The 27,900-nt window shown below is 33.2% G+C and overlaps 1 protein-coding gene across 1 annotated transcript; it reads left to right on the forward strand.

Moving 5' to 3' along the window:
- Positions 1–1,468: 1,468 nt before the first annotated feature.
- LOC127707850 (chitotriosidase-1-like) lies at positions 1,469–27,765 on the forward strand. The gene is made up of 11 exons (XM_052212601.1): positions 1,469–1,890; positions 16,571–16,745; positions 18,053–18,305; positions 18,784–18,908; positions 19,364–19,487; positions 20,649–20,831; positions 22,063–22,185; positions 23,107–23,392; positions 24,513–24,962; positions 25,623–26,132; positions 26,652–27,765. Exons 1-11 carry the CDS (start codon positions 1,836–1,838, stop codon positions 26,822–26,824), a joined length of 2,457 nt encoding a protein of 818 aa, XP_052068561.1. The 5' UTR covers positions 1,469–1,835; the 3' UTR covers positions 26,825–27,765.
- The last annotated feature ends 135 nt before the right edge of the window (positions 27,766–27,900 follow it).

Consider the following 27,900-nt stretch of genomic DNA (forward strand, 5'->3'; position numbering starts at 1 on the left):
TCCCTTATAAAACTGCAAGGCATTCCAATTCACTGACACCCCATTCTCTTTTGGCTTGTGTCAAAGACCGACCTCCATAAGCAATTACTTTTTCCTGACCATTGGAATCAAACTGACCTAAAATGTACCCAATAGCTGTGCCGCTGGCATCTTTAGTAAGAATGAAAGGTTTTTACATATTAGGATAAGCAAGAATAAGTGTGGAGCAAAGAGCCGTTTTGGGCTGGTCAAATGCATTTTGGCACTTGTCTGACCATTCAAACGTAACATATCCGAGAAGGTGGTTGAGAGGTGTAGCTATATGACTGTAGTCTTCAATGAAGTTTCTGTAGTAATCTGTCAAGCCAAGAAAAGATCGAATTTGTTTTTCTACCCTTTTCAACGTACAAGTGTAATTTTTTATTTTTTTGTTATTTAGTAAGTTTACTTTTGAATTTAGCTTCTCAAATGTGATATTATTGTACATAGGATATTTTAGTTATGCATTTGTTTTGTTTTTTTCAAAACTGTAAATCATAAGTCATGATATATTCATGATCTTTTTGTTACTTTATTGTAAAAATAGAAAGTTTTATCAAATAAAAATAAATTGGTTTCCTGGTGTTTGTTTTAATTTTGCACATTAGGTGACGCTTCGTAGCAGAATGTATGAAGATTCTACCGTTACTCGGTGATTTTATGGCACTTCACACCTAGGTTATAGAATTGGGTCTGTACTCTCCAGTGGTTGAATGCTAATGAACTTGTTCTGGTGAAAATTGCATATTCAAGCAAATTATCAACTGTTGCACAGACCATTTTGGTGACACAAACCGATTTCTACAGTAGAAAAGGGACAGAGACTAAATTTTTGGTGAAATACATTTTGCCTGAGCATGCATATGATAATACATAAAAGAAAATTATCGTAACTGTATGAATGAAAACTTGTTTAGAAAAGAGAACCACGATGTAATAGTTTAGATTAGGTTCAATTAGGCAAAACTGCTAAGCAACAAACATGCATGGCAAAAACTAAATACTGGAGCAATCAGGATAAAAGTGCCACTAATTACACATTTATTTCCCAAAAACCAAACGAAAAGATATTTTTTTCAAAGCATTTATGTAACTCCCTCTAGTTTTAAGGCAGACGATAAAAATATTAATAGACAACAAATGGGTGGATTGACGACAGACGGCAAGCGATGCATTAGCTTAAATAACAACAATCATTTGATACAGAGGAACTAAAAACGTACTGATATACCCTCTAATTTTGCTTTTTCAATTGTTTTCGTTGTGTAGAAGATTTTAACATTCAATATAAAAATGTCCTTTAAAAAGTATAGGACTAACGTATTTTGATTCATAAAAGTAAACACATTTCAACAAAGGAGATTAGGTCATATTGACGTATTTTAAACACTAGAAATATATAAATCAGTCATGCTTATGCTATCATATTTCATTTAAGGTCTTTCAACTGTTAAAATATCATGCAAAGTATTACGTTTTATTACATCAATGGAAGACAAAAGATACTGATATTTCATGATGACCAGTGCACTATGTAAACAAGTGACGCATTGTTTGACCAGTCATGTTTACTAACAATAAACTACGACTTTAAATATTTTAAATAAAGGAAATATAAATAATCATGATAATAATTGAAGTACGATCGCAGTGATTAAAAAATGGGACGGACCGTATTTAACGATAAATCTACTTATTTTTTATTATCTTCAGCTTCAGGGAATGTGTAACGGTCCAACCAGAAACTTGATACAAATTGTGGATATAAAAACTGCCAAAGCTCAGTTATCTACAGTAAGACTGACCAAATACTGACAATGATTATTCCGAGACTAGTATTAGTGCTGGTATCTTTATCATACTACATAGCAGGTATGTATTTTAAAGTACTTGTGTTTCATTTTACTGGATTCAATACCATTATCTTACTCTTCTGGTGTTCATTCTATTTTTAATTTATTTATTCAAATGCACATTTATACCTCCAATGGGGTTGATGGCATGCATGAAATTAACAAATAAAACAATAAATAAAACAGCACAAGAATAGTAAAGTACAAGACATAATATGTTCAACGAAGAAAGAGGTGGAGATATGTAATTATTTATGATAACATCGACCTTCGGGGATTGTGTTAATATATACAGAGACAGGTCGTATTAACACCTTACAGGTCATATATATAATCTGTCTCTTAACATTGAATGCAACGGTGTCATATCAAAATCTTTTTCAAACCAGGAAGTTTAATATGTTGTTAGGAGAATATAAGGTTTTTATGTTGCATTTTAAAAGAATTGTGCAGAATTATGTCAGTGCTATAACTTTTAACTATCATTTAACTTTTTTAAATTTTGTGAACCGTTAATTGTGTATTATGGTTAAGAGACTGAAATATAATGAGAACACATAAGTATTTTAAAACTGAATGAGGTTCATGCGTTCCTTGGGGTCGGGAGGGTGGTAACAGGCTTGATTTTGGAGTAAAAGTGTGTCACTGGATTGTAAAAATTGTATCCAAATTAATATGTATTCAATAACATAAAATTTAAATACATTTTAGCTTTATTGTACTTAATAATTCCCAAAATGACAATGAACGAATTGTTAAAGATCATGTTTTAAATTTCCAAAATACAGACCCTTTTTCATATAAGAAAAGTTAATAAACACATTAATTTCGTGCTTTTTTGGATTTACCTTCATAAGGAACCCTCATACCTAAACATTATAAAGCAAGGGAATCCTTAATACGCTGCAAAGGTACATCCCACGATCCCTGTATGGATAGGGTACCACAAGACATTGTATATTTCAACAATCAAAGTTCATTTGTAGATCGGAAAGAAAAAAAGTAAAGACTAGACTGCAGTGAAAAAAGAATCACTTATATATACCAACTTTTTTGCTTTTTGACAAGACATATTTGTTTTTATGTGAACGTTTATCAAATACCAAGTATTATGGTAACGCAATTATATGATTTAATGTTTTGAGACGGTCCCTGTACGCGTTGTATAGCATTTAATACAACCTGGGACATAATATAGTGTTAGTATACAAGTGTGGACACAGATCAGTGTGGAGAGTATGTTTGGATGTTTGACTGTTTTCTGAAAAAAGCGTTCTCTTGTGTTGTTTTTTTTCATAGGGTTCTATGTTCTTGACTCGTCAGCAGGCAGTACAGATGTTTTAAAAAAGTGTTACAAAATCACCTAGCATCATATTGGTAGTAGCACGAGTAGCATTGTTTGCTTTTTTTTATTTGGCTTCTGGACAAAAAATGTTTAGTTCAAATGTAAATAAAATGCTTTAATCTCCCCAGTTACTTCTTACATTGAATGGATGCTACTTCAACAATTTCTTGTGCCGACAGTTTTAATCTTACCTTACAGATCATGTGCAGATGTGAGTTGTCTGTCAAATCTTTATTTCACAAGAATGCATTTTCTTAACAATGAACTGAGCTCAAAGCAAAGCATTTTTCTAATACCCTTTGACAAAAAGCTCAATCCAGTGATATACTTTGTAATACAGGCCCTTCATGAACATTCGCCCTTCATAACCACATCTATGATCTAACAAACATGCCAAACTACATGGACCAAAAGTCCTGAAAAAGAACATGTAATTTTTATACGACCGCAAAAATTAAAAATTTTTTGGTCGTATATTGGTATGACGTCGACGTCGGCGTCGTCGTCGTCGTCGTTGTCGTCGTCATCGTTGTCGTCGTCGTCTCCGGCGTCGTCCTGCGTCGTCCGAAGACACATTGGTTTTCGTACTCTAACTTTAGTTTAAGTTTAAATGAAATTTTACCATAAGGTTCAATACCACGAAAGGAAGGTTGGGATTGATTTTGGGGGTTATGGTACCAACAGTTAAGGAATTAGGGGCCAAAAAGGGGCCAAAAATAAGCATTTTTGTAACTTCCAGACAATAACCACAAGGTTCCATATCACAAAGGGAAGGCTGTAATTGATTTTGGGGGTAATTGCCTCAAAATTTTAGGAATTAGGGGCCAAAAAAGGGGCAAAAAACAAGCATTTTTCTAGTTTCATGACAATAACTTGTGTGTAAGTGTTTGGATATTTCTGAAATTGTACTACAAGGTTCCATATCACAAAGGGAAAGCTGGAATTGAGTTTGGAGGTAATTGCCCTAAACGTTTAGGAATTGGGGGCCAAAAAGGGGCCAAAAATAAGCATTTTTCTAGTTTCCAGACAATAACTTGTGTTCAAGTGTATGGATCTCTCTGAAATTGTACTGCAAGGTACCATACCACAAAGGGAAGGCTGGGATTGAGTTTGGGGGTGATGAATCATAAGGGGGTTCAAAAAATTTGGGGGGGGGGATTTTTTTAAAAAAATTTTTTACTTTTTTTCCTTTTTTTTTTCTTTTAAAATTTTCCATTTTAAGTTGGTTATTTCTGATTTATATTTAAAAGCAAATAATAATGATATGGTAGGAGATACACACCAAACAGGATGTGTAAATTATTATATAATAAGTATTGTGCAATAGCAAGAAATTTTCAATTGCATGTAGTATTGCACAATAGCAAGAAATCTTCAATTGCACAGTATTGCGCAATAGCAAGAAATCTTCAATTGCACAATATTGCGCAATAGCAAGAAATTGTCAATTGTACAGTATTGCGCAATAGCAAGAAATATTCAATTGCACAGTATTGTGCAAAAGAAGATACTTCGTATAAATTGCTTATTTCTTGATCAATTTCAATGGGGTTTTATTCTTGAATTCTTGGGGTTCTTTAATATGCTGAATCTAACCGTGTATTAAGTTTTTGGATTTTGGGCCCCGTTTTTAAATTGGTCCACATTGAGGTCCAAAGGGTCCAAAATTTAACTTTGTTTGATTTCATCAAAAATTGAATTATTGGGGTTCTTTGATATGCCGAATCTAACCGTGTATTTAGATTCTTAATTTTTGGTTCCGTTTTCAAATTGGTCTACATTAAGGTCCAAAGGGTCCAAAATTAAACTTTTAAAAATTGAATTTTAGGGTTCTTTGATATGCTGAATCTAAACATGTATTTAGATTTTTGATTATGGGCCCAGTTTTCAAGTTGGTCCAAATCGGGGTCCAAAATTAAACTTTGTTTGATTTCAACAAAAATTGAATATATGGGGTTCTTTGATATGCTGAATCTAACCATGTATTTAGATTTTTGATTTTTGGGCCCCGTTATCAACTTTGTCCACATTGAGGTCAAAAGGGTCTAAAATAAAACTTTGTTTGATTTCATCATAAATTGAATTCTTGGGGTTCTTTGATATGCTGAATCTAACCATGTATTTAGATTTTGGATATTGGACCATAATAGGTGAATGTCCAATTTAAAATTTTTAAGTTCTTAGACCACATTCATTCTGTGTCAGAAACCTTTGCTGTGTCAAATATTTAATCACAATCCAAATTCAGAGCTGTATCAAGCTTGAATGTTGTGTCCATACTTGCCCCAACTGTTCAGGGTTCGACCTCTGCGGTCGTATCAAGCTGCGCCCTGCGGAGCATTTTATTTATATTTTATGTACGTACCCTGGTTAAAACTTCAAACAAAGTTGTGGTAAAAACATTCGGTTCCTAGCAAGTAGTTGTCACTTCATGCACAAATCAATATATGCTAAGTGCCCCTCTTTTTGAAATAAGAACATACTTCCACCTAATCATAGTAAATAGGTGAACAAACATTCAAAACTATAAAATGTTATCAGACTTATCAGTGTCTATTTACCGTCACAACTGAATCAATATATAAACATATGTAAGACTCAGATTGACGTCCAGTCTCTAATCGACCTCCATTCCTCAAGTCGACGTCCAAATCTGACGTCATAATAGAATAAGATTCCAAATCTACATGTATAATCAATTATATACCCCTGTAATAGACGTCTTTTTTTGTTTTTCTCAAGTCAATGTCCCAATAGTATTGGCTTCTCTAATTTATGTCCTTTTAACAGACTAGACGCAATGAAATCACAGTTTTATAAAATGGTAGGTTGAACCTAATGCAAAAAAAGTCGTGAAAGATATAATAATTTAAATCTTGCAAATACATGTAATACTAGTAATACATTTCAACAATTGGCTGTACTTTTTTTATTTTGTCTATTGTTTGAGACTGTATATTGACCTCTAGATGTCTTTCAATTATCTTTGGCATTGGGTTGTTGTCTTGTTGTTGTATATATCCATGTGGCATTTATTTATATGAATATGAAAGGAATATGACCACGTAGATCAAGAGGATGAACTTCTTTCACCAAAATATTAATATGCATGTACATGTAAGATGATGTCGATGGTTGTCTTCTTGTCATTTTATGATGTTTGACCTTTTATGGGGGCGGGTCCCTTAATATCATGCAAATGCTCATCTAACTGCATTATACTACAAACCACATATCAATGACTTCCCATAAGTGGTTCCCGTTAAACTAACCTATATGTAATTATTAATGATTGATTGGTGTTTTAATGCCACTTTCAACACAGTTGCTGCTGCACTATTGGCCATTTTGTAGTGGTACGGTTTTATAGGTGGAGGAAGCCGGAGTGGCCGGAGAGAACGACTAACCGTCGGTAGGAAGACTGACAATCCTAGTCAATCAAGATTATATTGGAATCAAAAATTGTTATTATAATCTTTAATAAATTGTTAACGTCATTGGCTATGCCAAAAACAGCTTACATTTTTTTTGTACCTTAACTTAGCTTTGGCGACTTTGTTGCAGCAAGACAAAACAAAATGGAAAAGGGTTCCTTACCTACAATTGCAGCTGTCAGTGTTAATGTGAAATGGTGACCACCAAAAAATAAGTCCATTTATTGTCGAGCCTGCGAATTTTGTCGCAGAAAGCTCGACATAGGGATAGTGATCCGGCGGCGGCGGCGGCGCCGGCGTTAGCTAACTTCTTAAAAGCTTTATATTTTAGAAGCTAGAAGACCTGGATGCTTCCTACTTTGTATATAGATGCCTTATGTTACGAAGTTTCCGTCTGTCATATGTCCATTGTCCTTGACCTCATTTTCACGGTTCAGTGACTACTTGAAAAAAAAGTCAACATTTTTTGTAATGTTAATTTCTTTCTTAATATGAGTAATAGGATAACTATATTTAGTATGTGCGTACCTTGCAAGGTCCTCATGCCCGTCAGACAATTTTCGTTTGACCTCGACCTCATTTCATGGATCAGTGAACAAGGTTAAGTTTTCGTGGTCAAGTCCATATATCAGATACTATAAGCAGTAGGTCTACTTTATTTGGTATTTGGAATGATTGTAAGGTGTACATATCAAACTGGTAGGTGTCATCTGACCTTGACTTCATTTTCATAGTTCAGTGGTCAAAGTTAAGTTTTTGAGTTTTGGTCTTTTTTTCTAATACTATATGCAATAGGTCAACTATATTTGGTGTATGGAAACATTTTATGATGTACATTTCAGTCTCGCTGGTTTTATTTGACCTTGACCTCATTTTCACGGTTCATTTCTCAGTGTTAAGTTTTTGTGTTTCGGTCTGTTTTTCTTCAACTATAAGCAATAGATCAACTATATTTGTTGTATGGAAGGATTGTAAGGTGTATATGTCTGTCTGGCAGGTATCATCTGACCTCGACCTCATTTTCATGGTTCATTGGTCAATGTTAAGTTTTCATGGTTAAGTTTGTTTCTTAGGTACTATAAGCAATATGTCAACTAAATTTAATGCATACATTGATTGTAAGGTGTACATGTCTGTCTGGCATGGTTCATCTGACCTTGACCTCATTTTCATGATTCATTGGTCAATGTTAAGTTTTCTTGTTTAAGACTGTTTCTTAGAAACTATAAGTAATAGGTCAACTATGTTTGGTTTATTGAATGATTGTAAGGTGTACATGTATTTCTCGTTTGGTTTATCTGACCTCATTTTCTTGGATCATGTTAAGTTTATGTGTTACTTGTAGTCAAGCTTTATATTTAGGACTATCAGCATCACTGGTGTTAAACTGATAATCGTAACTGGAATTACGACGATCCCAATATGGCGACGGCAGAAATAGGTAAAATCTTTTCAGTCATTTTTTCTCAAATGAAGCCCGTTGTTGTCAAGAGTTACTCAGCTGCAAGGTTTTTCTATACCATTACATCATATTTGAATCGTAACGGTGCACTATAATTGTCTAAGCGCTTAGAAAATTGCCGTCGAAAAATTCGGGATGATAATCGTAACTCGCACAAATGATAATAGTAATTTCTGTATTAATAAATATGAAGATAATCGTAACTGGATAGTGTTTGATTGGTATTGACACGAAAAACGTCTATCTAATAGCATATGATGAAAATATGGTGATGAATTAATCACGAAAACGTTCCCACATCTTATGACATTTCTTTTTGTGCATATATGATTAACAGTTCTAATGTAAAAAGCTACATACTAGTATATATCATAAAATTGGAAGGGGGACCAGCTTCAATAAATTTGTAAATGGGGAAACACGAACTATGTTAAAATACTGAAAACTCCAGGAACTAGGACCGTCACAAAATATGGAAGAAAATTTTAAAAAATGTCATCATGATCTCTTCATGTTTAGAGTTAAAAAGAAATATTGTTTGGTATTCTATTTAAATACGGACTTGAAAACAAATGTCACACCTTTTTGAATGTGTAAAAAGTTGTATAGCCCATAAATACTATAAAAATGCTTAGCTACTTCCTGACCGTCACTGACATTTCGATATCTCAGAAAATAACTATAAATTTTAACAACACCAATTTAGTTTGGCATTCTAATAATATGACATCCTTAAAACGTTTAATGATAATATAAGAGTAGAGAAAAGTTGGAATGCTTTGTGTGTTATGGAGTTAAGCACATGGTGACGTGGAGTTCATTGGCAAACATGGATTTGTGTTCTTTAATAGTTTGGCCAAAAGCCCGAAGATCAAGAAATCAAATTGATGTGGCCTTAAATTACCTTACAAGCTATATTTATTCAAAGAATGACTGCAACTTTAAGAAATCATAGCGCATATTCCGCCATATCAGAAACAAACTGATTTAAGAAATCATAAATACTTGGTATATGAAAAATATGCTGCATACATATGCATGGAAGTTATTGTAGAGAAAAAATATCGAAGGTAACAAAGAACATTTTTGTACTTGCATAATTACCATATACTTAGTACGTTTCTATCAAATGAAAACAAAAATTAGTCTTTCATAATTGTCATGCATTTTTCTGAAGCACAAAATTTTTGTTTGATATTTGTCTGAGGACCAATACTAATATATATAATATATATTTGTGTTTTTTTTTTCAGTCCTTCAAATGCTTCGTAAGACTATACGCGCCATTTAGTTAAGGCTAATAAAAACAATAAACACAAGGAATAATAAACACAAGTAACAATAAACACATGGAACAATAAACACAAGGAACAATAAACACAAGTTACAATAAACACAAAGAACAATAAACACAAGTAACAATAAACAATAGTAACAATAAACTATTCTAGATCCTTTACCATCCACCCTGTTGAAAGAAACGTCCTAAAATACATGGGTATTTAATCAAAATATTTGAATTTAATTTTTAAAATCATATAAAATATCAATGTAAAACAGAACAAAAGTGAATTCACTTGAAAAATATGAACGGCTATATTAACAAGGATACATTTCACTCCAAAATTAAACTATATGTATTTCTTTTGAAATATAAGGAAAAGGGCAAAATGGAAACTCATATCCACCAATCAAAGTATCAACTGTTAAATCCAATAATGCAGTTAAGAACTGATGGAAGATTTTGTTCATTTCTCGCAGAAATTTAGTATAAACGTTCAGTTTATAGCACCCCCCCCCCCCCCCCCATTTCCCTGTTACATAGTTTGTGGACCCATCCCCGAATATAAACAACAGGGAACTCAAAACTGACAGCGATCTTATGATAAATGAGGTCTGTATAAGGCACGGGGGAAGGGGTGTTATCACTTCTGGCGTGCTGCTGAAATTAAAAAAAAATATCCCCTTTCATGTATTGCCGAAGACCAAAAATCTGATCCGTATTATAACTTATATATTTATATAGGAAGTAACCCACAGCCATCCCCGTGGTATAGGGAATATTGAGATAGGGGAGGTTAACTTGCCCTTTTTATTGATTTAAAAGTCGATTGGATAAATGCAATATTTGAGGCAAAACATATGGCATATTGAAATGTGGTATACGGGACTTTCATTTGAAAGGATTGCACTTTTGGGATGTGGGATAATGCTAATACCCCCCCCCCCCCTCCCCACTTCCAAAAAAAAAAACCCTAAACGCGAAAACAACATTGAAACTTTAAAAGAATTTAAATTATCTATTTACCACAATAACTGACTCGACAGCTGCTTCATTTTCCATATCTTTAACAGGTACATGTATATATTTAAAGGTTATGCATATTGTTGTCAGTTATAAATCGAGATATATATACATGTAAGTAAATTTGTCCTAAATATTAACCTGTAAGTTGCTTCATTATTTTTTATTTTGCGCGTTAATGTCATCGTTTAACTGGACATTGCCGTTTTTACACACAAAATACCATTGACAAGCTGGAAGACACATTTATTATTTTTCAGTTACTATTATCCCATAAAGAAATTACGATTATCAAACAAGAAAAATGCCATCGAATTACGATTATCATCCTGAATTTTTCGACGGCAATTTTCTAAGCGCTTAGACAATTATAGTGCACCTTTACGATTCATATATGATGTAATGGTATAGAAAAACTTTGCAGCTGAGTAACTCTTCACAAAAACGGGCTACATTTGGAAAAATGACTGAAAAGATTTTACCTATTTCTGCCGTCGCCATATTGGGATCGTCGTAATTCCAGTTACGATTATCAGTTTAACACCAGTGAACATAGAATCAATGGTTAGTAAAGAAGGCGAGACATTTCAGCATGTGCACTCTTGTAGGTAAAAAGGGGGAATTTTTGTTTACAAATCCATTGTTTGTTAAATTAATATTGATCCTTATAATTATGTGCACTTTCTTTAAGGCCAATAAAAAGTAGGCGTGTTTCCTGTTGCATGCTCCCACAAAATTAATCGGAAGGTCAGCAGCTAATTTCACAAAAAAATATTACGAGAAAAAATACTTGTAAGTCATGACATTTCAGTATAACTTACGATCAATTTTTGTCGTAAGATTTTTGTGAAAAGACCCCCCCTGGATTTTATTTCCATCAAACTTTAGTCTTATTATGAATTTTGGCAAATGTTACCAACTGCGAGGTCGTTTGAAAATTTATTTAAATGGATATGCTGACTGGATGATTTTTTTCATTAACCACCTATGGCCATCAGATCAGTGGATTACCTGCAACAAAAATAATGACACAAATTTTGTGACCATTGATTTCTCATATATTTAACACTCTCAGACATGTTCATTTCGCCCATAGATGTCCTTTAAATCACAAATCGCCCAGACATGTCCAATTTCACGTCCCCAAATGGTCCAATTATTTACTTCGCCAAAAAGGTTCAGAATTTTTACTCTCCCAAATTTAACATGTCCTACAGTTGTTATTCGCCGAAAACTTGTCCACTTTATGAAAACTCTTAGCTCAAATAAGTCCTGAGTATTAATGCAATCACGTTTACGACATTCAATGATAGAGGGGAGGGAACACTACTGAAGACGTCGGGTTTCGGTCATTTCTAAAAAAAAAATTAAAAGCCGCTATCCAAGGACATGTAGAGGAAAGGTGTAGTGATCCATATAGTCCAAAATGTGGTTCACTATGCATAGTGAAAGATGAAATCACTGATTTAATTCTGCTTTCAAATAGATAGACACCAGTAATCAATAGTTAAAGCAACTTTCTCAGTGCTTCAACTGTTGGTTAAGTGGTCATTTATTAGCATTATTTTGTTCAAAGTCGGTTGTTTATATTAAGCATAACTGCAAATTTGATTTGCAACACATACATTAACTCTTAACAGTTAATTGCTTAATGTCCACTGGCAAATATTTCATGCATGTTTAGAGCAAACATAGATTGCAACTTATTAGTTTTGTACAGTTAAATTCATTATTAACAAAGTAAATTCTTTTGTACTCATATACTGCAGTGATGGCTAAATATCTTAATAATGTATCAGGGTATTGCACGGACGGCTTCCTGCAAGAGTGGTTTCTGGGCTTTTAGAGAATAACTGTTCCATTTTTACAACAAAACAAAAGGAATGTTCCTGTAATAACATCGATTGGACTTATATCTATACAACATGTGATTAGTTTACAAATCACTATTCAATAACGGTGGACATGACTAAGCGTTCATGATAAAATGGGGACGTTTTGGATTCATATGGAACGTTTGGGCTTTCATAAAAAAGAGACGTTTTGGTGTTCATTGGCGTTTTGACATATGGACACGTTTGGGGGATGGACATGTTTCTGAGTGAAACATACATGATACTCCTTACTTTGGAGCACTTTAAAAATACATATTATATGCAACATAAGAGCACCAATTATCAGGGATGCACACAAATCAATTAGTATAAAAAATTTCAACTAGTGAATGAAAAAAAATATACTTGCATGGTTTCAATTTCACAAGGAATTTAAATCCTTGCATCTCACAAAAACGTAATTGATATTTTACAACAATCTTTTATTTACTACGTTAGTTATTTCATACCATTTTAGTTTTGGTTTTATAAGTCGCTGCTTATATTTTGTATAGCAATATATTCGGAAAGTTAGACTACAAGAAGAGATTGATTTGATCAAAAATGTCCATCGGTAAATACTTTTCTGACGTTTGTGTTTATTGGTAGTGTATTATAAATTTTCGGAATAGATTTATTAACGATGTATGTTTATAAATTTCAATTCTTTTTTAAGCTCACCTGGCCTAAAGGGCCAAGTGAGCTTTTCTCATCACTTGGCGTCCGACATCCTCGTCTGTCGTTCTCGTTAACTTTTACAAAAACCTTCTCCTCTGAAACTACTGGGCCAAATTAAACCAAACTTGGCCACAATCATCATTGGGGTATCTGGTTTAAAAATGTGTCCGACGACCTCGCCTGCCAACCAAGATGGCCGACATGGCTAAAAATAGAACATAGGGGTAAAATGCAGTTTTTGGCTTATATCTCTGAAACTAACGCATTTAGAGCAAATCTGACAATGGATAAAAATGTTCATCAGGTTAAGATCTATCTGCCCTAAAATTTTTAGACAAATCAGACAACCCGTTGTTGGGTTGCTGCCCCTGAATTGGTAATTTTAAGGAAATTTTGCAGTTTTTGGTTATTATCTTAGATATTATTATAGATAGAGATAAACTATAAACAGCAATAATATTCCAAAAATTACGATCTACAAATAAGACAAATGACCCAAATTGTCAATTGACCCCTTAAGGAGTTATTGCCCTTTAAAGTCAATTTTTAACAATTTTTCTTAAATTTTTGTAATCTTGTACAAAAATCTCCTCCACTTAATCTACTGGGCCAAATAGAATTAAACTTAGCCACAATTTTCAAAAGGGTTTCTTGATTGAAAAAATGTATCCGATGACCCTGCCATCCAACCAACATGGCCGCCATGGCTAAAAATAGAACATAGGGGTTTACTGTAGAAGTCTATGGGAAAATTGTAACAAAAACATTTCAAATGGTCACAACTTGAAAACTAATTTAAATAATGATAACAATATTAATGGGATGACCTGCTTTTAATTTAACTACTGGGCCAAATTAAATCAAACTTGGCCTCAATCATTATTAGGGTATCTAATACTATTTATTATGATTTTAACCTTATTTTACATGATTACCAAAACCACAGTAGATACAGGTGAGCGACACAGGCTCTAGATCTAGTGTTTGTTTTGTTTTTAATAGTTCACTCCAAAAGCATCTAACTCTTTGCATCCCCCAATGACTGGGGGGTATATATACGATTACTCTTCGTCTTCCTCCGACCGGCAGTAAAACTCTTACCAAAGTGGAGCGTCCGTTTGGCTATGCGGGATGTACAAGTACGCCGATACGTCTGTTAATTCTGATGCCTCATGTTGAAAGATGCATGAAATATTTGCCACTGGACGTTAAGCAACCAACAATCAATCAATCTATCTAAATCTTTGCAATATAATGACATTTTTAAAATTGTATGCATTGTGTTGACCGGCTATCCTAGACTCGTCTTGGTTCATTTATATGGTATTACACCCTGTTCGCACGACACAACAAAATCGGATTTAATTTAAAAACCCCATTTGACAACAATAGAGGTTTGCGTTCACACAAATTCCAGATTAAATGGCAATGAATCCGGAGTCAAGCCTATTGAGGTAGGTAGTTTGATATCCGAATTCAGCTAACATTAGATTTAACCCTAGAATAGATATACGTTATGACGCAAATGCATACTGTAATCCAGAATATCAGTGCGTATGCTTTCCATTTACTATTTCTTGCCCAAGAAAACCACACAGAAAATGAATTTCCGCATTTCTAATCTTAATTCAGGACACGGCAGTAAGAGCTGGACAAGTGACTTTGATGCATGCCAGGTCATCATTAAGATATTCTGACCTCTAGTTATTTCTCTAGTGAGTGACTGTCCTATTATATAGACTTTGAAATTTTCGAAATACTAAGGATGTTCTACCCCATGAATAGATTACCTTAGTCGTATGGCCCAAGTATAGTATACGTTAAAGTAGTTCCGGCTAAATTCTTTCGCTGGTATTTATAATATTCATACGATGAGTCCTAGGGAAGGTTTAGACAATATACTAACAGGTCGACAAGTAACCCTAACCCTAACCCTAACCCTAAACCTAACCCTAACCCGAGTCAACAGGTCTACATGTCGACAGGTCAGCAGGTCGACAGGTCAGCAAGTCAGCAGGTCGAAAGGTTGACAAGTCAGCAGGTCGTTAAATATCCTCACTTAGAAACTTTTAAAAGCCGTAGCCATTTATTAAGTCAGCGGGTCTACAGGGTAGCAAGTCGACAGGTCAACAAGTCAGCAGGTCGACAGGTCAGCATACAAATAATTGATCTCCATCAATTGAATTATTTAGTCAGCAGGTCTACATGTCGACAGGTCAGCAGGTCGACAGGTAAGCAGGTCAACAGGTCAGCAAGTCAGCAGGTCGATAAGATATCCTCACTTAGAAACTTTTTAAAATCCGCAGCCATTTATTTAGTCAGCGGGTCTTCAGGGCAGCAAGTCGACAGGTCATCAAGTCAGCAGGTCGACAGGCCAGCATATAAATATTTGGGCTCCAAGAATCGACCTGCTGACTTGTCGACCTGCTGACCTGTCGACCATTTAATCTTTACAATATTTTAAATGCATACAATTCACTTAAAACTGAAAGGAATACAATTGTTTTATAAAAATGAAAACCAAATAACAGAAAATAAAAAAACTCCCTTATATATATGAGAACCAATTTACCTACTATGAAAAATTAATAATCCGATTGAACTACAATTACGTATTCTCTACTTGATCCAGTCGGTATTTGGCAAGACTTTTTGGAATTTTTAGATCAATGCTCTTCAAATTCGTACTTTTTGTAGCTCTTCTAACTTTTATGTTTCGAGAGACACTGATGAGATTATTGTAGACGAAACGCACGTTTTGCGTACAAAATTTGAATCCTGGTATTTATGACGATTTTATTGACTTTCTTAAACTTTTGAAAACAAGATATTTTTCAAAACTTAGTTTTTCCATTAGAATATTTGGATTGATTTAAGTAACTTTGAGATGTTTACTGCGACCATTAATAATTGTCAGTATATATATATATATATATATATAAGAGATCCTAAGATAGTGTGCTACTCGCAAGAAAAGCATACGAAACCTTACACTTCAAATAAAAATTGGACTTATTGACTTTCAATTTCTCTATACCAACTTTTCCATGAGTACAGAGAACTTTAATAATGAGTATAAGAAAAATTGAAGGCATCCAGGTGAGAAAATATGAAGATATGAACGATAAAACAAATGCATTCAAATTATAAAGCAAACTGAATGCTGAAATTTAAATTGCGATTGGTTTGTTCAATTTGCTTTGGACAATCCGATTTGCAATAGGATTAGGACTTTGTGTATTAAACACGAAGAAAATATGATGTACACTCTCAAGTAAAACATTAAATCGTCAAGTCTTAAAAGGTAAATTCAAATGCTAGCTGTATATACTTTTCTATTTGCAACTAAAATCCAACAGTGTTTTTAATTAACTTGAGCAAGAATCTACACACAATTACATATTTTCAATAAAGGTGTTTTACCATCAGCATTTCCTTATTCTAGTAAATTATTTCAAATCAAAAGCAAAACATTCAGCAACAAATGTTTATTGACTAATTAGCGGTCTCGGGTTCACGTACTGCTTTTTTTTTAAACAACTTGTTTTATCTTTAAGATATTTATTATCTAATTGAGCAATATATTTATTTCATTTTTTAGAATCCACAGAATACAAAAGAGTATGTTACTACACTAATTGGTCACAGTACAGACTTGGTAATGGGAAGTTCCTGCCCAGCGATATAGATCCTTACTTGTGTACACATATTATCTATGCATTCTGTAAACTCGAAGGCAACATGGTACAGAAAGTAGAGTACAATGACTATGAACTGTAAGATTTAGTCAACATTTTCTAATTACTTAAGATAAGTTTTCTTGATCTGTGTTTAAGGGGAAAAGTAGATATTACTTTGTTAGTTGATATCAAACAGAGATTAAATTTTTCTATAAAAGATAGAAGAAAGAAGTAAAAGTACAAAAATTGTCATCGAAGTTAAGGTAATTTATTTGTCGGGTTCATAGATAAATTTGAAATTGAAACAGTCTGGCAAACTTGGTATCTATGATGAGTTTATAATCTACTGACAAACGAGACGATTTTGATTTTGAAATTATAAATTCCCCCCACATTAGCAGCAATATACCAACTTCCCCTGCATATGGGATATACATTTCCCAACTCATTCGGTATTCATGAGCTGGCAGCTGCTACTCAGACTTTATAAAACGTCACCAGTGTCTGAGCATAAAGTTGATTAGCCAAGGTTATGTCAAAGAACTTCTCGTCCTTTTTCTAAAAAAAGGTTCATTGGGAGATACCAAGACTTGTTGATAAATATTCAGTATCAACTTTATAAATAATACAAGATAGTCTTGAAATATAGATTCTAGGTAATGACGTTGTTTGTCATCTTAATTACGTGTTATAGTGTTCTTTTTATTTGTCATGTACACTATTTTTAACCTTTACTGTTTAGTCCATTTTTTTGGTAATATACTTTTGGCGTGGCTCGGTACTTATACATCCCACCATTGTGTTATTGTTCTATGGTCAATTTTGTATTTTTGTCTTTCATTTTTGCTTATGTTCTTTGTCTATAGAGTGTCTATATGCCATTTTGTTTTTCTTTGTTGAAATAGGTTTTCATAGTGATTAAGATTATATTACAATGTTGACTGCTGTACCCCAATTTTTGACATTTCTACCTATTACCGGTATGTCTGTTTGTTTTGCGCGCTCATTGTTGTCAATATAATGGAATTCTATGCGACTGTCATACAAGTGAGAGGTTTAGATAGCTATAAAACCAGGTTTAATCCACCATTTTCTTCATAAGGAAATGCCTGTACCAAGTCAGGAATATGAGATTTGTTTTCCATTCGTTTGATGTGTTTGAATTTTTGATTTTGCCATTTAATAAAGGACTTTCTGTTTTGAATTTCCCTTGGAGTTCGGTGTTTTTGTTATTTTACCTTTTTTATAACTTTATTTTGTTCAATATAAGATTCAAATGTGGGCCTCCAAGAAATGAATAAAGAGCGCTAAGTAGCCGCGAAATCGGGTACCAAACATTTCACAATGAAAGAGGAAGAAAGAATTTTTATTTTGAAATGTATTTTTTTATATATTTATGACAGATATTCTCAGCTAAATGATTTGAAACGACAAAATCCATCATTAAAAACATTACTAGCGCTAGGTGGTTGGACCGCTGGCAGTGTAGTATATTCTCAGATGGCCAGCACCCAAGATTCAAGGGCAGAATTTATTAGTTCAGCTATACAGTACCTGAGGAAATATAATTTCGATGGATTAGATATAGACTGGGAATATCCATCAAACAGGGGAGGTAAACCTGAAGACAAAGTCAACTTTGGATTACTGGTTAAGGTATAACTATTTTCATGTATGTTAAAGAATATATGTAGTTTCAAAATAAAAATGAAAAGTAAATACAGAATATAGTTCTTGAAATACTGTCAGCCACTTTCTTTGTGTATTTGTGCACTTACTTCTTTTGTTATATTGAGTCTCATTAATGCTTCCTTACTTCTCTCATTCATATTGGTGCTTCAATATTGAGTCTCATTAATGCTTCCTTACTTCTCTCATTCATATTGGTTCATCAATACTGAGTCCTATTAACGCTTCCTTACTTCTATCATTCATATTGGTTCTTCAATATTGAGTCCCATTAATACTTCCTTACTTCTCTCATTCATATTGGTTCATCAATATTGAGTCCCATTAATGCTTCCTGACTTCTCTCATTCATATTGGTTCTTCAATATTGAGTCCCATTAATGCTTCCTTACTTCTCTCATTCATATTGGTTCTTCAATATATTTTTAAAATCCTTACATGGCAGGAACTTAAAGAAGCCTTCGACGCAGAGTCCCAGACCTCTGGATTAGTCTGTCTTCTTTTGACTGCTGCAGTTGCTGCTGGAAAATACACCGTCGATACCGCCTATGATATCCCCACAATGGCACAGTAAGCTATTTTTGATATATTATTTGTTAGTATCGTAAATACCAAAAAGAGATAAAGTATAAACACTAGACCACAGATACGGAGATCCAAAAAGTGTTGTCTTAATATTGTGTGGACCTGTTTCCATTTAATTTCTCTTTATATGAGTGCAACAATGATACGATGCATGTTGCTAAATTATTTGCCTTGTATTCATTACAATTTATTCATAAGATATGTTCAAAACATTAGTTCGTATATTTTTTAGGTTGTGGTATATCTAATGTGTTGAGATTTTTTCAATTCAACATTAATCTGTTACATTCGTTTGATGTATATGAGCTTTTGATTTTGCCATTTGACAAGGGACTTTCCGTTTTGAATTTTCCTTGGAGTTCGGTATTTTTGTTATTTTACTTTTTACAGTATGTTCTTACATCATGTTGCATTCTTACTATGTTTACTTATTCCTATAGGTACATGGATTTTATCAACATTATGTCGTATGACCTTCATGGATCCTGGCAATTTACTACGGGACATAATAGTCCTTTATTTCCTAAGTCCAATGAGTACGGTGATCAGAAATACTTAAATATTGTAAGTTAAATTATCTCCGGAAAGACTTGATTGGTTAAGGTGTCAATATATACAATCAAATCTATATTTATATATAAATTATCACAGCTCTCTTAATATTTTACCTGAAGTTTAAATTCATGAAAACCATGTATATCCTAAATAAAGGCAACAGTAGTATACCGCTGTTCGAAAGTCATAAATCGATTGAGACAAAAACAAATCCGGGTTACAAACTAAAACCGAGGGAAACACATCAGCTATAAGAGGAAAACAACAAAACAACAGAAACACTGAAGTGAACAAAAACCAAACGACAATGCAACACACACAGAAACGAACTATAGGATTACAACTGCCATTTTCCTGACTTGGTACAGGAAATTTTAAGAAAAAAATGGTGGGTTGAACCTGGTTTTGTGGCTTGCCAAACCTCGCACTTTTATAGCAATGTTAAATATAACACTAAAAATGACACCATCAAATGACAGGAAAACAGTACAAGTAAATGCAAGAACATCACTTTCCAACATTTTCCACTTCTGTATATATATGAAGTATTATAATTTCTTGAAGTGACACATGACGTTCTGGAAGTCACCTGATACTGAAAAAAAACAATCTGGTTTTGTGAAAATCTTTTAAAAGCGTACTATGTAGCACATCTACCCTAAACTTGTAATGCAATTCGTGCATAAGTAAATTTGGGCTCAATATTCTCAAATTATGTTACTCATCCAGAAAAGCTTCATCATGTAAGTTAATTTGTTAGCAAACAATATCATCAAAAGCACTATGTTTTGTAAGAGTATGGCTACTGTTACATGTTGTTCTAAATGAGATTTGTTTAATTGTTGGTGTAATACCGTAACGTTATTTTATAAAAAAAGAGTAACAGAATACATAGTAATTGGTCACAACTTCTTGTGCAATAAAAGATCAGTAGTACCCTTCTATGTACCAAAGCGCAGTGTTTCCATAGTATGAATTAATGTCGAAGATCAAAGACTTGTTGGAATACACATTTTGCAAGTTATTTTTATTTTGTAATAATGCATTCTTGTTTTAATGATACTTTACCTTCCAAAGCAAAACCGTGGTTAAGTAAGAATCTGCTTACCTGTTACAGAAAGGATTATAATGATTTAACAAATAATTCAGTTTGCTTTGTTTTGGTTTCAGGATTACGCGGCTAAGTACTGGAATTCATCAGGAGTACCGAAAGAAAAATTAATTATTGGTTTAGCTACGTACGGGCGAACATTCACATTAGCTGGTAGTCAGACAGGTATCGGAGCGGCGGCTAGCGGACCAGGTATTAAAGGACAATATACTGGAGAATCTGGATTCATGTCTTATTATGAGGTATTATATTTTATACTTTGTTTTCATTATCTTTATTTCTTGCAAATAACATTCGTATAATTTGTTTGAACAGGTTTCATTGTTCCAATTTGATTGTGATGTTTTTTACGTGATTTTTTTTCTTTTGTTTTTCCTGAAAGCAGTATAATTTCTCTAATTCTCTAACTACTAAAGAAACTTTAAAATAAATCATTAAGTCAGGAAACGAATCTCATTTTTAACGCAACCATGTTTTTTTACCATTATTTACAATGACACATCTACACCGAAATTATCCTGCGACAGTTGTCAGTCTTTATTCTATGTTTTGTTTTGTGTTTAGAGTATACTTTCGTCTACAGTTAAAAGTCTTAGAAATAATTCTCATCATCAACATAATTGTCTCGCCTGCAACGAAAGTCCCGGATAGCGAGACATAGGGATTGCTTTACCGGCGACGGCGATGACGGCGTCAACAATTGTTACGTTTTCAGCTTAAGTAAGTTTGATAGGAACTACTTGTTTTAGATCATTGATATTTTGTATGAAGATGCATTACTATCAGTACATATCAGTTTGATGACAATTTTGAGGCCTTGCCCCCTAGGCCATGGTTCAGTGACTTTGATTTAATTAGCCATTTTCAATGTTAAGTTTTCTGCTTAAGTTAGTTTGATAGGAAGTACTTGTGATAGATCAATGATATTTTGTAGATGCATTACTATCAGTACATATCAGTTTGACGACTATTTTGAGGCCCTGCCCCCTAGGCCATGGTCCAGTGACTTTGAATTAATTAGCCATTTCAAATGTTAAGTTTTCTGCTCAAGTTAGATTGATAGGAAGTACTTGTGATAGATCAATGATATTTTGTGTGAAGTTGCATTGCTATCAGTACATATTAGTTTGACAATTATTTTGATGGCCCTGCCCCTTTAGGTCATGGTCAAGTGACTATCAATCAATTAACAATTTTCAATGTTAAGTTTTATAATTAAGTTAGTTTGATAGGAACTACTTACAATAGATAATATTTTCTATAAAGTTACATTGCTGTTTGTACATCTCAGTTTGTCAACCATTTCGAGGCCCTTCCCACTAGTTGGTCCAGCGACTTTGAACTAATAAGCAATGTTGCTGTCCATCAGATTGTCTTTTTCGGAATTTTATGCCGACAGTCGAGACAAATCTCTGTGTCAACAGTTTATTTTTACAAAGTTACTATTATTCATGGAAATTATTATTGTAACAGATATGTGCTCTTCAAGACAGTGGAAAAGGCCGTACAGTGTACGACAGTGAACAGATGGTTCCATATTATACTGACGGTTCATTGTGGGTTGGCTTCGATGACGAACTTAGTCTTCAAATTAAAGTAAGCATTCATATTGAATAATAAAAAAAGCGAGTGTCACTCAAATATTGTCATTTTCCGAGTTTTTTCAGCTATTACAAAAGTCCTTCTTAACATTGAATTTGAATCCTGAACAAATCTTATTTTAGATATCTTCAAAAATTCAAATGCATGCATGATTCACAACTTCAAAACACAGAGAGGAAGTGATATAAGTTTGGCTTGAATATCTCCACTCTTTTGTGAAGGAGAAATCGGTTATAGAAGTATTTCATTATACACAAAAAAACTTAAATTTTCTGAACACCTAATGTACCAAAAATCGTCTGTGTTTTGCTGACATCTTTTCAGTGAATGCCGTTGCAAAAAAAAGAAAATTGCTGATATTCTAGTATACTAAGAAACCATTGTATTGTCTATCACTTAAATTAACTACGACAACAAAATTAACTATATACCACTATGTGTTTTGTTAGTAGCCTCTAATAAGAAATATACTATACACCTGCCAAGCTCTTTATAATCCCGAGTCTTGACACCTTGGGAATACATTTATAGAGGGTTGGCTGAAATGTAGATTCTAATGTTATACGGGAGGACATACATTGAACACTATACAAAAAAGTCATCCAATGTGATAATCAATCCTTTCAGTTGATAATAAAAAGTACATGTAGTTTTGAATCTTACATAACGAATCTACGGATGGAGTTGACATACTGAGTACAATATGACGACCAATGCTGATATGGTCTGTTGTGGTGAATACATCTAGGTTGTAGCGTTTGGTATATTCATAATTATGGATAATCGACAGGAATAATAAAGATGTAGCGCACTTCTGTGCAACAAGGGTAAGTATTCTAGATTCATACATCAGCATATTTTTTGCGTTTTGTGAATCAGCAGACTTCAGTTTCAACATTTCTATTATTTTTACAGATTGAATGGTTGGTGTCCGAGGGATATGGTGGTGCCATGGTGTGGGCTCTATCTTTTGATGATTTCAGGCAGACATGTTCTAAAGGTAATCGCAAATACCCTCTTTTAAATACAATTAAGGATGGACTGATTATTGCCGAGAATGGTGGCACACTTACAACTCCTGCACTCCCAACTGGAATGCCTTCTGCAGTGCCGAAAACATCAGGTCCAACCAGACAAGGAGGGTCTAGTTCAACGACGCAGGGAGGATCTGGTTCGACGACACAGGGAGGAACTAGTTCAGGTACATCGTATAGTGAAATAAACCAAGCTGATAACAATTAAGAGTTGCACAGAGGGCGAAATAATAAGGTCAAAATGAATGAATCTACATCATTATTCTGAAAAGCTAATCAATATCCAGTGCATATTTGCCAAAACTTCTATAGGAACATACACAATTATTAGATTTAAGAATCCTACATAATAAAAAATGACATTTCTTCAATTCTTTTATCCTATTACTTTTGAAATAGTGCGAGCAACATTAAATCCGTAAAAATTAATCAGGTGCAGATTTTGGTAAAAATTCTTTAGAAAAAAATTTAATTGAACTATAGAAAATACAGAACTAATATTCGTAGCTTTTTTATATTGTCATCTTAAAAATGAAAACCCGTAAGAGCTTTCTATAATCACAGGTACTCGTTTACCGAATAGATATTTTCGTTTTAATAATTGTAATTTTCCTAGGATGTTTCAGTATACGGATATTGATAGTAAACTGTACATTGCTAGTAAACATAAAAATATTACAAAGGCAACCTCGACGACAGTACAACAAAATACCAATAAACATTTTCCGGTATGATGAATGTTATCAGGTTTAAGATTTAAAGGTACAACATGTAAATTGTCAGGCAAACAACTTTTTTACAGATTGAAACAGATTGAATTTGTAATTCACCTGAGCCTCTTAAGGATGTAGTCATTTCTGGTTTAGGAATTTTTTTCGGACTCCTTGGGTTTTTTCCTACTATACAGGGTAAAATATTTTGCCCCATATCACACACTTTTCTTTTCATAGAAGACTCCAATAGCTCATAAAAGGTCATTACCAATTAAAACAGGTTCTAGATTTCTTTTCTTACGATTTGAGACCCAAATAATGCCTATGCTAAATATAAGGTAAAAGTCTGGGTCAGGCTTTTCCCGCCATTTTTTTTAAATCAAATATCTCAAAAAGGAGTTCCATAACCTATCAATATTTTTAGCTTATTTTGTTCCTCAACTAATGCTCTTCTGATTTAAAGTATCAATTTTAAATTCCAAATTCCAGACTTCTTCCTTTACTTTTTCAAATCATTTCAGCTACAACTTTTTGGGTAAAAATGAACTAATCGTAATTTTAAATCATATTACAGGCTTCCCATGCACAGACAAAATCAGTGGAATATATGCTGATCCAGCTGATTGTTCGAAGTTTTATGATTGTAAAGGAGGAGTAGCTTTCCACATGAACTGTCCAACAAACTTACTTTATAACTCAAACAGAAAATACTGTGATTATCCCAGCAACGTAGTATGTATCATACAAACAGATACATCAACCAAGGCAACATTTCCTCCAAGTTCATCGTCAGTTTCACCAATAGGTACCTCAAGCTCTTTTACATTGACGATTTCATCTGATTCAACAACTTCGTCGTCATTTGCATCGACGTCTAGTATTCAAAAATCGCCTTCGACTAGTTCATTCGCTCCATCTTCATCCATTTTATCAACCTCAAAATCTCCATCTTCAAGTCAAAATTCAATGTCTTCATCTATGATGCCTGGTACTTCAACAACTCCAACAATCGATCTGTCTCCAGGTAAATAAGATGATACGTTTTTGGTATTATTACACCAGTGCTTCTAAACAAAACATACAGAAGGTAAAACACAAAAAAGAGCCTACTCATGAGGTTTTTGATTATGTGATTACTTGGCAGGTTTTATAGTGATTATTTGATTACCAGGCCAAATATTTTATGATTATTTGATTATTTGATAATCTAGGACTGTATTTTTGATTATTTGATTATCTTGTTTAAAAAAATAATTAATGATTATGTGATTATATTGGCAAAACATTTGTGGTTATGGGATTACTTGGACACCCCCATGAGGGGCCTCAAAAAGGGCTTAACTAGTATGAACAAATGTAACGTATCTCTTGTTTGAACAAATGTAACGTAACGTATCTCTAGTATGAACAAATGTAACGTTCATCATAACGTATCTCTAGTATGAACAAATGTAACGTACATCATAACGTATCTCTGATATGAACAAATGTTACGTACATCATATTAGATTTATAATCCATAGTCAATTTTATACTCGAGAATCCTCATATGATTTCATACGTTTTAAATTCGAACAAATAAGGCTACGTTTAATTCCAGTTCAGTTTCTGTAAACTGACGACTTATTTTGGTATAAAAAAGATCGATGCTTTCATTCAATTTGTGATATATAATCTCTTACAGCATTCTGTGCGTCAAAATCTCTCGGGTTTTATCCAGTTCCTGCTGACTGTAGCAAGTATTATCGCTGTTATCCCGGAGGGGCAGTACAAGGATCATGCCAAGAAGGACTTTATTGGAATACTAACACCAATATATGTGATTGGCCAAGAAATGTTGATTGTAGTAGACAGACGGTAACGTCTGCAAAAAGTACGATGTCAAAAACACAGGAGCCTTCATCCACAAGTACCCTTAAGTCTTCAACGAGAACAACATCAACCAAACCTGCAACAAGTATCATCATGTCTTCAATAACAACAGCAGCTTTAAATTCTGCTACACAATCTATATCATTACCAGTTACAAGTGTGAATACACCTGTCACAACATCCAGTACCAGTACTATAACAACGGCGAAATCAACTAGTACTTCAAAATCTTCATCAATAGTTCCAACGCAGACGACAATACATACTTCTGCAACTTCACAACCATTAGTTACAACGACATCACCTAAAACAGTAGCTTTAGGTATGCAAAACCAAGTCTTATGATTGTCAACATTTGAATGATATATACAATTTTAATACATCTTTGTTCAAAATAAAAAAAAATACAAAAAAGATATCAAATAATGTTTGGGTAGATTATGTTTTTCTTCAATATAAAAAATAAGAAGATATGGTCTGATAATCAATGAGGCAATTGCTCACCAGAGACCAAATGACGTAGATATAAAAAAAAACATAGGTAACCGTATGACCTTCAAGAGTGAGAAAAATTCCGGACCGCAATAAATATACTACTAGTATATGAAAACTTTATTTTAGTTTTCATTGATATTTTTATGTCTATTCATAAAAAAGATGCATTTAACGTAAACAAAAGAGACTCTAATTAAAGAGCACAAAAAAAATTACAGAAACAAAATTTTAATCAGTTCATTCTAATATAGTCAGTCACATTAGTTTCAATAAAGCAAAGATCATTTACTTATGAATAAAATTGATAATGACATATAGCAATTGTAGTTGATTATTTTTATTTTAGATTTCTGTGTTGGAAAGGCTCTTGGGAATTATCCACATCCACAAGATTGTTCGAAATATATCTCATGTGTAGGGATCATTACAAAATATATACGTAACTGTCCTCCGGCATTGTGGTGGAATACTGAAGCAGGGAATTGTGATTGGAAAGAGAATGTTGATTGTGACCAATAGTGCTGTATTAATGTGCGAACCAATATTGATTAGTAATATAAAAAAAAAAAAAAAAAAAAAACGCCCTCATTTTGTAAACATTGCCCTAGTCAAAATGAAATCCTTATTATGATGTTTCTGTCAATTATTTTTATGAATACACAACATTATAAGATATAGATAATGTAATAACTGTTGTTTGAACATGAATTTGAAGGATTTTACTTCATTTTAACATGAAGCTTTCTTACATATATTAATTGTAATTTATTTATATAAATGTATCATGTTGATTGATCTCTTGTGTAAAGGTGCAATAAAAATTTGCGGGTTGTTTAAATCAGAAACATAAATATACACATATATATGTCTCTGTTTAAATCTAGTCTTAATTTATTTTATCTAATAATTGTCATCTAGGTCAGTTTGAGGATTTGACGCTTAAAGTGTTTTATGTTGTTGTTTTTCTAAATGAACTGGTATCGAGCGTCTGTGATGAATGTTTTCCCAGAGACATGTGTCGTTTGCTCTGAAATTGGTGGTCTTATATTTTTACATGACAATCCAATAATTCATCATTTTATTAATAGTACATGCAATGTTTAAATCGTTAATGGTATTATTAGTCACAGCTATATTAATTATTTGCATAGTATCATAAAGGTTTTCTTGTAAGAAGTAAAGTTGAAATTAAATTTCCAAGTATTGAAATAAATCAGCTTTGACGTTTGTTCATCTTGTCATTTTAAATCTATATAGACAGTTGATGTGTCAAATTAACAAATCGATTTATCATTTCATCTATTGTTCATATGTTTTACTGTGCAAAATAGTATTATTAAATTATAGAGATGTGGTCTGATTTCAAATTAGAAAACTAAACCAACAGACTCATTAAGCATGTACCTGAATTTTTTTAATCGTTCATATCTGATTTAATTGATTAAAATGGTAAGAATACATCCATATTTTTAATTTACTTACCATCATACCGCACAATATCTTAAATTCCATTTCAAGAGAATTTGTGTTATCTTTTCTTGTCACATTACAGGCAAGTCGTCGCTCCTTGACATAATTTTTTTAATCCTTTTATC

The sequence above is a fragment of the Mytilus californianus genome, unplaced genomic scaffold, assembly GCF_021869535.1.
Source record: "Mytilus californianus isolate M0D057914Y unplaced genomic scaffold, xbMytCali1.0.p SCAF_7, whole genome shotgun sequence".
NCBI classification, from domain to species: Eukaryota; Metazoa; Mollusca; class Bivalvia; order Mytilida; family Mytilidae; genus Mytilus; species Mytilus californianus.